The sequence below is a fragment of the Lynx canadensis genome, chromosome B4 (genome assembly GCF_007474595.2).
Source record: "Lynx canadensis isolate LIC74 chromosome B4, mLynCan4.pri.v2, whole genome shotgun sequence".
NCBI classification, from domain to species: Eukaryota; Metazoa; Chordata; class Mammalia; order Carnivora; family Felidae; genus Lynx; species Lynx canadensis.
The window spans coordinates 120,201,110-120,219,036 of NC_044309.1; the positions used below are offsets into that span (position 1 = coordinate 120,201,110).

General features: G+C 34.6%; 1 protein-coding gene across 3 annotated transcripts in view; it reads right to left on the reverse strand.

The window, feature by feature from the left end:
- Nucleotides 1–17,927, reverse strand: part of UHRF1BP1L (UHRF1 binding protein 1 like) — a 107,707-nt gene that overhangs the window by 46,546 nt on the left and 43,234 nt on the right. For all 3 annotated transcript variants that reach the window (XM_030323476.2, XM_030323477.1, XM_030323478.1), the window contains 7 exons: nt 16,379–16,417; nt 15,183–15,274; nt 11,535–11,724; nt 10,822–10,962; nt 9,257–9,427; nt 4,381–4,561; nt 2,077–2,160 (listed from right to left, as the gene is read on the reverse strand). In XM_030323476.2, coding sequence (XP_030179336.1) covers nt 2,077–2,160; nt 4,381–4,561; nt 9,257–9,427; nt 10,822–10,962; nt 11,535–11,724; nt 15,183–15,274; nt 16,379–16,417 — 898 coding nt within the window. The remainder of the gene's footprint in view (nt 1–2,076; nt 2,161–4,380; nt 4,562–9,256; nt 9,428–10,821; nt 10,963–11,534; nt 11,725–15,182; nt 15,275–16,378; nt 16,418–17,927) is intronic.

Genomic DNA, 17,927 nt, shown 5'->3' on the forward strand with positions numbered 1-17,927 from the left:
TGGTAATCAAAACAGTATGATACCAGCACAAATGGATGCACAGATATATGCAACAGAATAGAAAACCGTCAGTTTTGAATCCCAGCTGCACGCCAAAGGAAAAACACAAGAGAGTTTTGACACAGGGCTAACTGACTTCCCTCTCTACTTTGTGAGGGCTGCCTAAATAGCAGGGGTTGAGATCCCCAGTCCGGGAATGAGAGATTGGGTGGCTTCATTTTCCCCCAAAACACCAACACGGTGGGAATTCAGAGAGCAACACAGCAGTCCCCGGGGGAGGCAGGGACCCACCTACACGAACACCCTCCCACCCTGTGCCTGGCAACTGCTTATCTTCTGGGGCAGGACTGACTCTGAGCCAAGGCAGCCACAGCTGGCCTCTCCTCCAGACCATCACAGCCACCATCTCCCAGGCACCAACAGACAACTCTTTTTTTTCTTTTGGGATCAGGATCATAGTTTCTGATTTCTTTTTTTTTTTAATTAGGCTTTTTTATTCTTTTCTTTCTTTTCTCTTCTACTTTCTTTTCTTCTTTCTTTCTTTTCTGTTGGACTCAGCTTTATAGTTTTTTGATTGTTTGTGGGGTTTGTTACCTTTCCTTTTCTCTTTTTATGGAATCAGGCTTCGCCCAACCTCTTTTTTCCCAGGTTACTTCAACAAACAAATCAAAGCACACCTAGTTAAAGGTCTAAACGCTCCAACACTGCAAGCAAAGAGCTCTGCAAAGAAATGACCAGTGGGAAAGAGCTGCCAAAACACAACAGCAAAGTACACACAGCATATACCTGAAACACAATCTGGAGTACCAGGCCCTGGACAGTGTATGACCCCTTTTTAATACAGTAGTGCTCAGCTGCAGGAATCATAACAAGCTTTTACAACATGCAAAGATAGAAACTTAGCCCAAATGACACAATGGAGGAATTCTCCCCAAAAGAAAGGTCAAGAAGAAATCACAGCCCGGGGATTTGCTTAAAACAGATATAAACAACGTACCTGAACAAGAATTTAGAACAAGTCATAAGACAACTAGCTGGGCTTTAAAAAAGCATAGAAGACACCAGAGAAACCCCTGCTGCAGAGATCAAAGACCTAACAACTAGTCATGATGAATTAAGAAATACTATAACTGAGATGCAAAATAAACTAGACAGTGACAGCAAGGACTGAAGAAGCAGAGGAGAGAATAGGCAAAGTAGAAGATAAAATTAGGAAAACAATGAAGCTGAAAAAAAGAGGGAAATTACTAGACACAAGGGGAGACTTAGAAAACCAAGTGTTTCCACGAAGCAAAACAAAATCTATACCATATGAGTGCCAGAAGAAGAGTGAGAGAAAGGGACAGAAGCTTTATATGAACAAATTATAGCTGAGAACTTCCCTAATCTGGGGAAAGAAAGGTATCCAAGTCCAAGAGGCATACAGAACTCCCTTCAAAATCAACAAAACAGGTCAACACCATGACATACCATAGTGAAATTTGCAAAATACAAGGATAAAGCCAAGATACGGTAGCAGCCCAAGTATCCATCGATTGATGAATAAATAAAGAAACATGTAGTATCAATCCATAATGGAATATTATCAGCCATAAAAGAGAAAGAAATATTGTCATTTGCAAGGATATGGATGGAGCTAGAAAGTATTAATGCTAAGCAAAATAAGTCAGTCAGAGAAAGACAAATACCAATGGTTTCACTCATGTGAAATTTAAGAAAGAAAACAAAGGAGCAAAGGGGGGAAAAAAGAGCTAAATTAAGAAACAGACTCTTAATTATAGAGAACAAACTGATGAGAGAGGGGGTGGATGGTGGTTGCATGAAATAAGTGATGGGGATTAAGGAGTGTACTTGTCCTAAGTACCAAGTAATATATGCAGCTGTTAAATCACTATATTGCACACCTGAAACTAATATGACACTGTATGTTACCTATTAAAATAATAAAAAATAAACATAAATTAAAATAAATACAAAATAAAATGAATTAAAAAATAATAAATACAAAAAGAAATGAGATAAATTGACTAACTTTAAGGCAAGATTTATGTCTGTTAAAGAAATTGTTATACATACCTGCTTTGTGATAAGGATAATAATCTATAGTTAGCTGTGTAAAAGACAGTTGCATAGCCCCTCCAGTAATACGTCTGTTTGACTCTGGGAAAATTAAAAATTTGGCATTGAGAGACAGAGAAAGAAACATTAGCAAATATCAGAAACACTTCATGTATTGTACTTGCAGTCTAAGCAATGATTGTCTCTCTATTGTCATGAACAATATACATTAAGGAATTCAGGAAATGCAATGCAATCTAATTAGTATTACTGAGCCCCTATCATTTGCCTTGTACAAAACTAGAAGATGAGGGTACAAAAAGAGTAGAACTTTTATATTTATAGCTCTAACCATATGCCAAATATTGTTTTGTTTTAAATACTTTAGTTATACTTATTGATTTGCTCTTCCTCACAACCCTGAGATAAATACTATTATTATTATTATTATTTTCTAGACAAGTAAATTGAGACACAAACAGGTTAATTAAATAGACCAAGGTCTTACCAGGCAATAAACACAGAGCTTATTTTGAACCCAAGAAATGTTAACCACTATACTATATCATCTTGTCTTTTATTGAAGAAGAACTTGAGTCTACTAGATTAGGTAGTTGTTCAAAGTCACATAGCTATATTAAGATTAGAAGCAGATCACAGCTCAGTGTAACTCCAACATAAAAATCAAATTTTAACACAGCATGGATAAATCAACTGCATGTACAGAAAATACAAATTAAGATACAACCAGGTATGAATGAATATGATTTCAGACCTTTCTGGATTTTAGAACAAATCTGTACCATGAAGGAAATACTTTGGTGGAGTAGTTTTCCCCTTAAAAAACATAATTCAGCTTATTCTATGAGGGAGTATAAAGAGTGAGAAATGTAAAAAACAAAACAAAACAAAACAAAAACTTGGAAGACACTTGTCTCTATTCTTTTGCTGATTACTTAACCTTGACCCCCTCATTTTGTTATGTTGGTTTATTTTAACTTTTTCATTTTCCTGTCAAATCAGTAAAGAAGATACCAACTTTAAGACAAATGACATAGGGGTGCCTGGGTGGCGCAGTCGGTTAAGCGTCCGACTTCAGCCAGGTCACGATCTCGCGGTCCGTGAGTTCGAGCCCCGCGTCAGGCTCTGGGCTGATGGCTCAGAGCCTGGAGCCTGTTTCCGATTCTGTGTCTCCCTCTCTCTCTGCCCCTCCCCCGTTCATGCTCTGTCTCTCTCTGTCCCAAAAGTAAATAAACGTTGGAAAAAAAAAAAAAAAAAAAAAGACAAATGACACAAAGGTAGACAAAAGAAAAGACAACAAATCCCTCTCTAAACTCCAAATCTTCCTCATCTTTTCCATTCCACCCTTTTATCTGGTCACTGGTACTTGGCTGCCTTATCTGATGAAGGCAGAGTAACTTCTGCTAAATATCCAAGGTCAGTCTCAGCTTTGAAAATACAGAGTAACAATTTTCACAGATGTAGACTGTGATTCAGGTCTGAGGTACAGAGGTCAGATATAGATATCTCTGTTTTAAAGAGATCCTCAAGCTCACCAAAGTTTGAGAACCACTGTCCTAGAAGTAGGACCACTCGCTAAACCCTTCCAACACTTATGGGCCGGGGACACTCTCCAACAGAGAGAAAGAAATGCAAGTACCTAGATTACAGAACCACAGATTTTCAAAGTGACCAAGAAGAGCTTCCTATTTCTCCATTACCTGTGTCTACTAAATTAAGAAAAGTAAGAGAAACAAAAGCAAAAAGTAAAGAAAACAAACTTAACTAACTGGAATTTGGCTTCCTAACCAAATTTTGGGAGCATTACTGGAGAAGAGACGCAAGAAATGTTAAACAGCCACATAGTTGTGTTTACATGCAAATGGGGTCAGAAAAATGCAGACAGACCACCATGTGGAAACATATGTGCAAATAATTATGAATTGAGTATGGACTAAAATTGAATGTATACATAATTTCAAAATTATTAAAAAGTTAATTCAAAGGCAAGTCTAAGATTTCATCATCCTCTAAGGATGTCATCTATTCAATCCTTGATTTTTTTAAACTTAATTTTACTGTTAGCATCTGTAGCTAATAATTAATTGTGCTGAAATACTAACTACTAAAGCCAAAAAATTTCATACCAATATATATTGCTTAAAAGTACAACTTTCATCTCTGCATCTCATATGAATGATAAAATTATGACCAGTCATGTACAAGACATATTATATATTAAAAATGATAAACAATCCAGTTTCGTAGGAAATCCTAAAAAAAAAAAAATCAAAGTAGTTTGAAATAAGCAGCTTTTATTACCTTTTTCTTTAGCATGAATGTCATCACATATGTGTAGATCTAGATGAGAAATCACTAAATGATGAGACGTTTCTTTAACATCAAAGTCATTGAATAGTTTCACAATTGCATCATTTAGATCAGGAGCATTTGAAGTCTGTGGTGTCTTCACTTGTTGGGTAGATGGGGCTACTGCCGAGCTCTAAAAGATTCAAAACTGCCTTATCACTACAAATTAAATGTTTGAATTTCCACAAACAAGAAAACTTAAATAAGTATCTTCAGTAGTAAAGTCATGAAAAATAAGCTAATATATCTCTATTCTATCAATGACTCAATTCCCCCCCAAATATTTTCTGAATTATATGGGAATAAAATTAAATCTAAAAACTGGAAAACTATACACATTTGAATATGAAACCAATGTTTAAAATACTTGATTATATCTATATGTTTATAGCCCTTATTTTAGAAAATATATTAACTATAAAAGCCAGCTTATTAAAATAGTATTAGCTTCACATATTAAAAAAGAAACAAACGTGAGCATTGTATATATCAGTTGTATACACTATTATATATCCTGTAGAAATAAATCACTTCTTTGCAAAAATGCTTGTGATATTGTGTAGTACTGTAAGTGCCCTGATACCTCTCCAAAGTGATGTGGCATGTCCTCTGAACTTGGAAGAAGCCAGAAAGTGGAAGAGATTTATAAGAGACTGTGAGTCAAGTTCTTTTCTCCCCAAAGTGAAAAAGTATAGAATAATGCTGAAGTGTAAAGACTTATGTGAACCTAATAGCCTAAAATGATTCTATATAAGTATACTGTAAGATCATCTTACCTATAAGCTACAAAACTATACATGAAAATTTGGTAATAACAAAATGAAGACCAAATTTTTCATCAAGAAATATTAAAAAGTTTCTAATTAAGAACAATTCACTAATAAAAGTGTAGTTAGTTATATATGAAAAATTAAAGTACATTTTGTATGTATACTTATTTATACATTATCTATTAAGAACTACCTGTAAATGAATTTCAAAGCATACTCAGTTAAATGAGAATCTCTCAAAGAAAATGATTGGGACCCACAGTAATTAAAGAAAAGGAAAGATGAAATATAATTGTGAAGCCTTAAATTCTAGGGGGCTCAAGAAAAATTCTTTCACTAATTAACTGTCAAACTAATTTCCATAAGAAAAATCACTTATGTTCTTCTACTTTCACAGCCTTAACAGACTACTATTTATGTCTACAATTGTACTATTTTGAAGGAAAACATTACCCTGTATTTAACCATGTTTTTTTATGTTCTTCATCAACATAAATACTGATATACACAAAACATAAACATTAATCTCCATAGAAACCTTTCTCTTAATGTTGTGGTAGATTCAGTTTTTACATGCTGTTTGGGGTCGGGGGGGTGAGTGGGCATTATAAACTCTTTTGCCTAATGAATAATCTTAACATTTCCTGGTTTCCTGTGTATTCTTCCCTTTTAGAGAAGAAAAGGATGAAGCTAATCAAGTATTTATGATAGAAGACGGCTGTCAAGTTGTCAGGCTGAGCAAAGGAACACTGTCAACTACTTTACTCTCTAATCCACTCTCTTAGTCCTCAAATAATCAGGGCATTCTATATGATACCTAAAGTAGTTAATGTGACAATGACTACCCAAGAAAGAAACTTTATGGTAATGAGAATGGTTAAGTAACTTTACCATGAAATATTAGGGAGCAACCAAAAATAAAAATTAAAGACTAACAACATGGAAGAAAATTGTATATATCCACTTACTACACACTTGCTAAAACTAAGAAAAATGCAGGTGCTGAGGCCAAAAAAACCTTTAAGGAAATACTTCAAAATGCTAACACTGGTTTTATTATGGTGATTGGATTACAGAACTTCGTCCTTTTTCTAGTTTCCTAATCTGTGATAATCTATACAAATATATCCACATGTTGTATAAGTAAGACCCACAGTAACATCAAAACTTTGTCTATTAGCCTTTAATTTCAATTACCATCTCTGTTATTGACACCCTACACTACATAAATCCCCATTGCAAACTTTGACAGACTAGTGTTCATGATGGTAACACTTAAAATATTACTTCCTGTACTTCTTTACGTTCTTTCAATTTCAAAATGGAGCTCATTATTACCTTTTTTTAGCCTTATCTCCCTTAATCAAACCTGCTTCCTTCTTCTGCATTCCCTTTACTGGCTAATGGAACTACAAATTATCATTTGAAAATCCTCAATTTTGCTCTTCATCCTCAACTGATGAAACACTCAGATACCTCTCCCCAACTTGGTTTGTAGATTTCTTCTTTCAAACCATTACCAGAGGTTCAAGTTCACCCCTTCTTTAGACTGGTAATCTTTCTCTTCTTCAGTCCATCCACTATAATACCACCAAGCATTATTTGATTGTCCTTTTGTACTTAAAAACTTCCAGTGACTTCCATATGCCTACAGGAAAAAGTCCAAATTCTTCAACATATAATGAATGCCCTTTACATCTAGTCACCACATACTTCTGCCTGAACTCAGGCTACCTGCCCAAAAAATTACTCTGTGTTACAGTTCAGTGTTCTGTTCACTAAACCTAAAATTAGGTTCTCCCAGAGAATTATGAGGATATCTCACTGGATAAATATTACTTACTGGTAGAATGATAAAAGGGTCACCATCAATTCTTTATTTCTTTCTTTTTATGACTAAGAAAACTATTCATATAAATAGGTAGATTGCAATGAAAATGAGTTTTACTTTAGCAATATGGCATGATTCTTTGAACTCCTTCAAGTTACATGCCAGGATTCATGAAATGATCTTTAAAAAATTGTTTTTAATAATCTAATAGCTAACATTTATAGATCCTACTTCAAATGTGTTGAAAGCAAAGAAGTGGGAGTGGAAATCACCTGATTTGTTACTTTGTTATTCATTAGTCATTCACTCCAACACGAGTAACAATAATTCAAATTACCTCTGTCCTGTCATCCCAAACTTTTTAAGTTTTTCCTTAAACTGGAAAATCCATCATAGTAAGAATGAGTAAGAAGTAAGAAGGTGGCCTTTCATTTGTCAAACAAGGTAAGAGTAGTTTGGGAAAGGGAGAAGGAATCCAACGTTTTAACATAAGCAGCAGATAAAGTTTAAGAAAGCAGGTAAGTTTCTCCAGCAGATAAAGTTTAAGAAAGAACACAATACATCAAAGTGGAATATGTAGAAGCCAATTTCCTCAAAACCTGGACAGGTGTGTATCAGAGAGGCATGTGTACGTAACTCTCAAAAACACTGCTCTAGTAATATCAAACTCCTTATTTTTATCAGGAAACACCATTCAAGACACTTTGGCAGATTCTACTCCCTCATCTAAAAGATCCTTTCCCTCACCTGTGAACTTCTAATTTTTAAGACTTAATTTCATTATCCTCTTTGTGAAGCCTTTCCAAACTATGCAAACAGTTGACTAAAACTTCTCTATGCCTCTATGGTTCCTTCACTCCAGCATTTAAGTTGCACTGCAATGACTTATTTCATACTTGACTTCCTGTTATACCTTATATCCTGAGTTCCTTGAGGACAGGGTCAGACAATATTCATTTTTACATTCACAGTGTCTAGCCCTGTTCCTTATGACATAGCAGGTAGACAGTAAATAATGCCAATTTGATAGTCATAGGTGTATGCCATTTCCATGTACCAAGTGAGATCATCCAACAAGCTATTTCTTTAGAAATAGCTTCAAAGAAATAGGGTTCACAATATCCCTTGTTTTTGTTAAGAATAGATACAACACTACAGTTTTGTGTTCAATTTCAGCATTTCCACAGGGTTTTACACTTGCTGCCCTGTTCTCGCATTTCTCCCTTGACTATACCCAGGTTTTTCCTGTCTGCCCTTTATTTTTTTTTTTAAATGTTTATTTATTTTTGACAGAGAGAGCATGAGTGTGGGAGGGTCAGAGAGAGAGGGAGACACAGAATCTGAAGCAGGCTCCAGGCACTAAGCTGTCTGCACAGAGCCCGATGCAGGGCTCGAACTCATGGATGGCAAGATCGTTACCTGAGCTGAAGTCAGTCGCTCAACGACTGAGCCACCCAGGCGCCCCTGCCTTTACTTTAGTAATTAAGTTGTATTTAACTTCCTGAAAAGAGGTGTTTATAATATCAAATAGTTTTATGTCATCATTAATTCTAGTGCCTAATACAGAGCTCCAAACAAAATAAGCACCCTATATATAGAAACACATATATGCTTTCATAGAGATACCATGTATAGAAATTATACAGTAAGATATCTAAATTTTTTTTTAATGTTTTATTTATTTTTGACAGAGAGAGAGAGAGAGACAGAGCATGAGCGGGGGAGGGTCAGAGAGAGAGGGAGACACAGAATCCGAAGCAGACTCCAGGCTCTGAGCCGTCAGCACAGAGCCCGATGCGGGGCTCAAACTCACAGACCGTGAGATCATGACCTGAGCTGAAGTTGGACGCTCAACCAACTGAGCCATCCAGGCGCCCCAATAAGATATCTAGATAAAAGATTCTTGGACTATGGGGCACATGGGTGGTTCAGTCAGTTATGCATCTGACTCTTGATGTCAGCTGAGGATGTGATCTCAAGGTTCATGAGTTCAAGCCCCCTGTCAGGTTCTGCACTGACAGCACAGAGCCTGCTTGAAATTCTCTCTCTCCCTCTCTCACCATCCCTCCCTTCCTCCTCCCTCTCTCTTTCAAAATAAATAATAATAAACTTAAAAAAAAAAAAGATTCTCAGACTCAAAGTCTTACAATCTACTTCATATAAACAACTAACCATTTTGATTTTTAAACCATTTACAGGTCAAGTGTTTTTCCTCTTAAGAGCTTACCTGTGTAGGTTCAGGAGCCATACTCTTCCTTTGTTCGGTTGATTTTTCTATTGCTTCACTAAGAGATTTTGCATATTGTACCATAGCCTTCAACTGGGAATCAGTTAAAACCCATAATAAGTCATCCAATATTAGAACTAACTTTGTTGCAATAACATTGCAGTCCTTTAACTGTAAGAAAAAAAATGATTCATAAAATTAAGCCAAGACATAAAACTTACAAATGCACAATGTTTTAAAAAATGCTTAAAATGTTTGAATGAAGTTAAATATGGATCCTTCCTTCATTGACCAAATATTTACTGGGTTCCTGTACTATAGAACAAATATCTCCTTGTATTGGAGATACAGTGGTAAAAAAGACTGACAAATTCCTATACCTTAACAGGTGCATATTATGCAAGTACAAGTACTTATATAATTTAATTTTTCATTTATAGCTAATAAGTCATATAATTACCTCCAATAACTGTGCTAATTCCAGTACAGAAAGGATTAAAATTAAACATGAAATGCTATGTTAACCACATTTCACATTTCAATTTTTTTTAATGTTTTATTTATTTTTGAGAGAAAGAGAGACAGAGCATGAATGAGGGAGGGGCACAGCGAAAGAGGGAGACACAGAATCTGAAGCAGACTCCAGGCTCTGAGCTGTCAGCACAGAGTCCGACGTGGGGCTTGAACTCACGAGCCATGAGATAGATCATGATCCAAGCTGAAGTTGGACGCTCAACCAACTGAGACACCCAGGTGCCCCCACATTTCACATTTCAGAATACTGTAGTAAGCACTGTACTCTGAAATTTTTTTTGAACTTAATTTAGTATATTTATTTGTGTCTAATGATACAAAACATTTTGTTGAGAATTTAACTGAGCCATGTTTTAAAAAGTCATGACTCCTTCATTAAATTTCATCACAATCTATAGAGAACTCTCAACTTCTGATATCTTGAAAGTCACTATCTTCCCTACTTACCTAAATTACCATTCATATGTTAATAACTTTCTAAGGCTAGTAGTTTTGGTGACTTTGGAGGCTTTGCAGTTTACCCACAGCAAGATTCAACAGAAGAAATGAAATTACAAGACAGTTAATGTTCAACAATATTTGGCAACGGAGAATCTATTCAATTTATCAAAAGTAAAAATCTAGGGGCGCCTGGGTGGCTTAGTCAGTTAAGCGTCCGACTTCGGCTCAGGTCATGATCTCACGGTCCGTGAGTTCGAGCCCCGCGTCGGGCTCTGTGCTGACGGCTCAGAGCCTGGAGCCTGTTTCAGATTCTGTGTCTCCCTCTCTCTCTGACCCTCCACCGTTCATGCTGTCTCTGTCTCAAAAATAAACGTTAAAAACAATTTTTTTTAAAAGTAAAAATCTAAGTATCAAACGTAGATGACTGAAAAATGTTATTGCACTAGATTTTTTCAAATACTGCTTAAGGCACTATATTTCCTTTAAATTGCTTTTAAGTATTCCTATATTTCACTTAAAAACTTATTTAAAATTTCCTCTCAATTCCACTAGTTATCACATGAACCAAAAAGGTAACCCTATTGACTTACTCTTCTTTTAAGTGTGACTCTGATTTTTGATTGGTTGGTTATTAATCGAACAGGAGCACACATAATTTCAAGATGTGAACTTTGAGTAGCATCTGCCTCTATTCGAATCATCTGCCAATTTATTTCTTTAAACGTCAAAACCTAAGGAGAACAGAGATTAGCTTCACTTAGGCGAAACAGAATGAGAAACGTGCAGATCTGTAAAAACAAAAAAGCTAAATAAAATTTATCTCTTTACTAATATTCTTACGACACTCTAGATATATTCACTATGCTTTTATTTTTAAAAATTGTATAGCTGCAACAAATTCAGTAACATATCTTCCTAATTATATTCATTATTTGTAAAGCTGTTAATATTTTACTCTGAATTTGATATAAAGCACAAAAAGCATGTGAATCATGTGACCAAGAAAAACTTAAATAGGATTTTAGTTTTGTATATTTAAAATTCAATTCTGAGTAGCTGAGAAGTTAAAATGAGGTTCATTAACTCCATAAGTTGAAAGATTTATTACATAAAAACACTAAAATATGCACATTTTAAATTAAATAACTGAGAGAAATACATAGAAAAGTAAAGTTAAAAGGCAAGAGTAAATGCAGTATGTGAATCTAGGGTAACTATAAGAAGTCATTATTTTAAAATGCCCTCTTTTATTTATCAGTGACTAAAAGATTTTTTAAACAAAGAATGAAAAAAAAATGCTTACCTCTCCTCTCTGTGGATCTTGAATGCGAGTAAATCTTAAATCTCCATGTTCCCAGTTTGCATTTACACTATAGATTCGTAACTGGGAAAGTTCAAAGGATGCATTGAAAGCTTTTGCTCCAATGCGGATAACAATGGAGTTTACAGAAACAGTAATTCCCTCAACGACTTTTTCAGCAAAGCCATATTCACTGGAAAAATAAAGGAAAATATAATGCACTAAAGCCCATATAAATCATTGATAAGTTATCTGTTAATATTTTCACACAAGTGTATAAAAGGACCATAATATTATTCATTTTTATTTTTAAAAATTTTCAGTAAAAGCAATAATCTAGCCTGATTGTCAACCTCAAAGGGCCGTGGACCTAGGGTTTCCCACACCTGACTGCATGTAAATTATAAAAATGTTGTCAAAATAATAAAAATCTTTAAGATTTCACGTTACTCTATACAAATTTTTTATTTTAATTCCAGTATAGTTAATACACAGTAATATATTCGTTTCAGGTGTACAATAGAGTGACTCAACAATTCTATACACTACTCAGTACTCATGATAAATGTACTCTTTAATCTCCATCACCTATTTTACTCATCCTCCTCCCCACCCCTCTGGTAGCCATCAGTTTGTTCTCTATACTTATGAGTCTGGGAGCACCTGCGTGGCTCATTTGGTTAAGTGTCCGACTCTTGGTTTCGGCTCAGGTCATGAGCTCATGGTACATGGGTTTGAGCCCCACATCAGGCTCCACACTGATGCTGTGGAGCCTTATTAGGATTTTCTCTCTCTCTCTCTCTCTCTCTCTCTCTCTCTCAAAACAAACCTTAAAAGAAAGTATTAAAAAAGTGTTTCTTGGTTTGTCTTTTTTAGCCTTTGCTCATTTGTTTTCTTTCTTAAATTTCACATATGAGTGAATACGACATAGGCGGTCTCTTAAATACCGCATATGGTATTTATCTTTCTCTGACTTATCTTGCTTAGTATTATACTCTCCAGATCCATCCATGCTGTTGCAAATGGCAAGATTTCATTCTTTTTTATGGTTGAACAATATTCCAATGTACATATACATATATCACTTTTTCTTTATTCATCAATTGATGGACATTTGGGCTGCTCCCATATCTTGGCTATTGTAAATAATATGACTATAAGATAGGGATGCATTTATCTTTTCAAATTAGTGTTTTTTTATTCTTTGGGTAAATACCCAATAGAATTACTGGATTATCTGGTAGTTCTAGTTCTAATTTTTTGAGGAACCTTCATGCTATTTTCCTGAGTGGCTGCACCAGTTTGCATTCCCACCAACACTGCATGAGTGTTCCTTTTTCTCCACATCCTCACAAATACCTGTGTCTTGTGCTTCTGATTTTAGCCATTTTGACAGGTGTGAGTAAAGGTTACTCTTTAAATGAGGTTATTGTAATTATTATCCAAAGCTGCTTATTCTCAAGTTGCCAGATATCCAGACAACTGGGAATCTATAAATAAGAGAGCACACACACATATACATACAGTGGAGAATTACTCGAAATCAAAAAGAATGAAATCTTGCCATTTGCAATCACATGGATGGAACTGGAGGGTATTATGCTAAGTGAAATTAGAGAAAGACAAAAATCATATGACTTCACTCATATGAGGACTTTAAGAGACAAAACAGAGAACATAAGGGAAGGGAAAGAAAAATAATATAAAAACAGGGAGGGGGACAAAGCATAAGAGACTCATAAATATGGAGAACAAACTGAGGGTTTACTGGAGGGGTTGTGGGAGGGGGGGATGGGCTAAATGGGTAAGGGGCACTAAGGAATCTACTCCTGAAATCATTGTTGCACTATATGCTAATTTGGATACAAATTTTAAAAATAAAATTAAAAAATAAATAAATAAAATAAAAAGTGTTACGACTTTACTGGAGGATTTACCATCAGAGGCGTGAAGCCTGAATCGATGACTAAGGTAGACAAGTTTCTGGTTATGTCATCCATTGTAAATTTAAAAGGTGAAACTCCAGTTTTCAAGTAAGTCTCTTCTAAGTTTGATTTATCTTCACATAGAAGTACATCTCCTCTATATGACACAGTAAAATCAAATTTCTGAACTTACAAATTTGCTAGATCATTAATCTATAGGACTATTATCAGGGCACCTGGGTGGCTCAGTCTGTTGGGCATCCAACTTCTGCTCAGGTCATGATCCCACAATTCATGGGTTTGAGCCCCGCATCGGGCTCTGTGCTGACAGCTTAGAGCCTGGAGCCTGCTTTGAATTCTGTGTCTCCCTCTCTCTCTGTTCCTCCCCTACTCATGCTCTGTCTCTCTCTCTCTTTCAAAAATAAAAATAAATAAAACCATTAAAAAAATTTTTTTTTAAATCTATAGGACTATTATCAACTCACTGGTCCTACACAGAAGGCCCTCCTGTAAATATTAATTTCCCTGTATTTTAATCTCTTAGAGACAAAATCAAATAAATCAGTGTTTCCCCAAATTGTATAAGTATAAAGAATTGTTGAAAATATATAATCACAGTCTTGATAACCATTCTAAGACCTCAAGAATCATAATTTCAAAAAAAAAAAAAAAAAAGGACCCTAAGAGACTATAGATTAATAAGCACCCAAAGTGATTGCTACCATCAGGCAAGTCTGGAAAATGTCGAAGTAGATTAACCATAAGCCAAAATTATAAAGTACTATAAAAACATGCTGAAAGAGGAAGGTGGAAATGTGTATGCATGTGTGTCTGTGTATCTGATGTGTACGTTCATTCTATTTTTTATTTTATTTTATTTTTAATTAATCTCTACACCCAATGTAGGGCTCAAACTTATAACCCTGAGATCAAGAGTCGCATCTTCTACTAACTGAGCCAGCCAGGTACCCCGTATGCATCCATTCCAAAGAAGAGTTTAACACTGGTTTTACACAGAACCTGGAACACTATAAAATGTTTAAAGCTGCCATGTTGTATAACTTGAAGAGACACTAATCAAATTAAAATCTATGTGAACATTTTATATGAATAGGTGCACAATCCCAAAATTAGTGGAGACATCCTGCCTTAAAGAAATGAAATACAGTATGAGATCCAAATTTAATGAATACAATAAATAGGAAATTTTTTAAAGATTAAGATCTAACTTTTCAGCAAAACTTTGTGAAATGGCTCTCATGCTTCTACTTTATTAGCATCTGATTTTTATTTATCAAAATCCAATTTGTATAAAGTATGAGCATTCTATATTTAATGAGTTTTTGAATAACCCAAATGGCCTATAATTTTTTTAAGGCACCAGCTTAACTCTTAAGAGTCATAAAAGTTCCACTGATGCACAGAATAAATAAATGATAGGCAAAAAAACTACTTAGAGACTAAGAGACTATCTGATTTATAGAAACTTTTGGTTGATCATTACTATTTAATATCAAGGAAAGCAAAATAAACAAAAGAGGCTAAAAATAAATTCTACTATTTTGGCAGCACAATACCAAAACTGCAAATTGTTTGATGGGAAAGGTGACTGAAATAGAGATTGTCTGACATTAGGAAATTTTATGTCCCATCACTACAGATAACAGAGCTGACCAAAGAAAAGGACTCCCTTTGCCAGTCATGCAGATTAATGGAAATAGCTTACCTTTGTCCTGAAGCAGTTGCAATTGGTGATGGGCCATTAGGATTTCGTGGTTCTTCACATGTACTCATTTCCATTATTACTTTATCCAGGGACTAATAAAAATAACATCAAAAATGTAAAAAATTAGATACAGTATTTTATTTTATGTATGTTTTGAAATATTATGTAATGCTATTTTCTCTTTCATTTCTTTAGGAACAAAGTAAACAGTAAGTAAGCAGAGTCACTTTAAATGTCTTTCAAACAAATACCAAAACAGAAAACAGTGTGCTCAGTCGTTTCTCAAGAAACTTATTATCTGATTTAAAAAAAAAAAAAAAACAAAAAGGCTGTGGGCATATACGATTATGAAAGAAAAAAACTACAAGTAGCTATATGCTGGTGAAATCAATAGATTTTACAGGAGTGCAATCTCTAGTCCCAGAATGTATAACATTATTAATTTCTAAATGAGATTATGTATTAATGAATGGGACTTACCAATCTAAGACTTGAGATTTAAGACATATAACAATTAAAAATATGAAATATGAAAGAAATGTGGAAAGACATTCCCATAATGAAAAAATTTCTTTCAAGATAACAGTTTTTGTTGAAGATCAAATGTCTTTGGTAGTCATCACTAACAAAACTTAGTCATTCTTCATTCTCTATTTTAATACAGCATTTATTATCTGAAATTATCTTGTTTACTTATTCATTGTCAGTCTACTCTATAAAAATATTAAGCTCCCTCAGGAAATGGGGAAGGTGCTCAATAAATATTTGTGGAATAAATGAATCAATAAGTAACCAAATGACCAATCTTTCTTAAATTTTCTTTAAAAAAGAAAAGTATATTAATGTGCATATTATTTAATTTGCTAGATGATTAAAATCAGAAACACAGAAAGCATGAATTAAATGTTATTTACTGCCATATATACTGCCATAGTATATCAATAAAGAGCTAAATGATACAACAAAAATATACCAACTTACAACATAACACATGTGAAAATTTAAAGACCCTCCCATTTTAAGTTCAAACTTCTCATTTAAGGGCTGAGAAAACTAAGTACTATTCAAATAAAATGAAAGCTAATTAGTGGAAAAGCCAGAAGATCATATTTCTATGAAATAAAGCATTAATATTAGCAAAGTACTTAAATCATATCATATATAAATGTTTATTTCTGAGGTAAGTCAGAACTTACCAAACAGATGGGATGTGTTTTCAATTTTGTCCATGGGATCTACCAAAGAAAAATTAAAAAAACAAAAATTGTTTTCTTTAAAATCAATCATTAAAAAATAGCAATCAACACAGATGTTCTCTCTTTAAAAAAAAAAAGTTTATTTACTTAGAGAGCATGCCCACGCGTGAGCGGGGTGGGGCAGAGAGAAGCAGGCTCTGTCCTGTCAGCACAGAGCTGAACGTGGGGCTCAATATCAGGTCCGTGAGATCATGACCTGAGCCAAAATCAAGAATCAGACACTTAACTGACTATGCCACGCAGGCTCCCAAGATGCTCTCTTAATTTAGTGATAGATATACCAAATTTTATCAGATGACTTTTTTCTCAAATTGCAAAATAATAAACTGAGCAATTCATTCAGACTCTTAAAATCAGATGTACCTGTTTTGTATACGAAAAGACTACTAGTCATTATTTTCTTGGTTATCTTTTAAAATAAGAATTTTAGGTCCTCTTAAGTTTCTTTTTTTCCAGACCTTAAAAATATGTTAACTTTCTTCCTTCCTTCCTCCCTCCCTCCGTCTTTTCTTTCTTTTCCTTCCTTCCTTCCTCTTCCTTTCCCTTCCTTCCCCTTCCTTCCTTCCTCCCTCCCTCCCTTTCTTCCTTCCTCCCTCCCTCCCTTCTTTCTTCCTTCCTTCCTCCCTCCCTCCCTCCTTCCTTCCTTCCTTCCTTTCTCTCTCTCTCTCTCTCTCTCTCTTTCTTTCTTTTTCTTCTTTCTTTCAGGCTCCATACCCAATGTGGGACTTGCAGTCATGACCCTGAGATTAAAAAATCACATGCTTTACAGACTGAGCCAGCCAGGCACCCCTTAACGTCATAATTTAAGATTTCCCAGCAAAGCATGATGGGTGTTTTGTTCATTTAACTGTTCATTTAACAGTTTTTTCAATTCTAAAATTCTGACCATGGGGCACCTGGCTGGCTCAGTCAGAAGAGCATGTGACTTTTGATCTCAGAGTCATGAGTTCAAGCTCCATGTTGTGTGTGGAGATTACTTAAAAATAAAATCTTTTTTAAAAATTAAAAATAAAAGAAAATAAAATTCTGACCAATATTTTTGTAGATATTCAAGAAAAATACACAAACGAGGCTATTTATGTAAAATGTAGGTAATATCAAATAACTAATGTCCAAGCATGCCTTACACTGAAAAATCACATCTTTATAGATATTTGGGTTTATGGAGGATATAACAAAAATTAAAGGCAACCATCAAAGGATATAGGAACCTTTCCACACTCTTTTCTTTCGAGTCTAATTTTAATTTTATGAAACAGATTACTCATGCACTATTTCTACTGAGTAGACTCTCAAAACACCTGGTCTTTAAGAGCAAGAAGTGATATGACATACGATTAAATTCAAAGGTAAGTAGGAATAAATTTTAATAAGGAAAAATAACAATAATAATGAAGAGAAATAATAAACTTAAAAATCCTCAAGGAAGAAACAAATGAGGAAAAGAAAATTTCAAATAAAAGTATAATGTACAGAATAAGATGCGTGT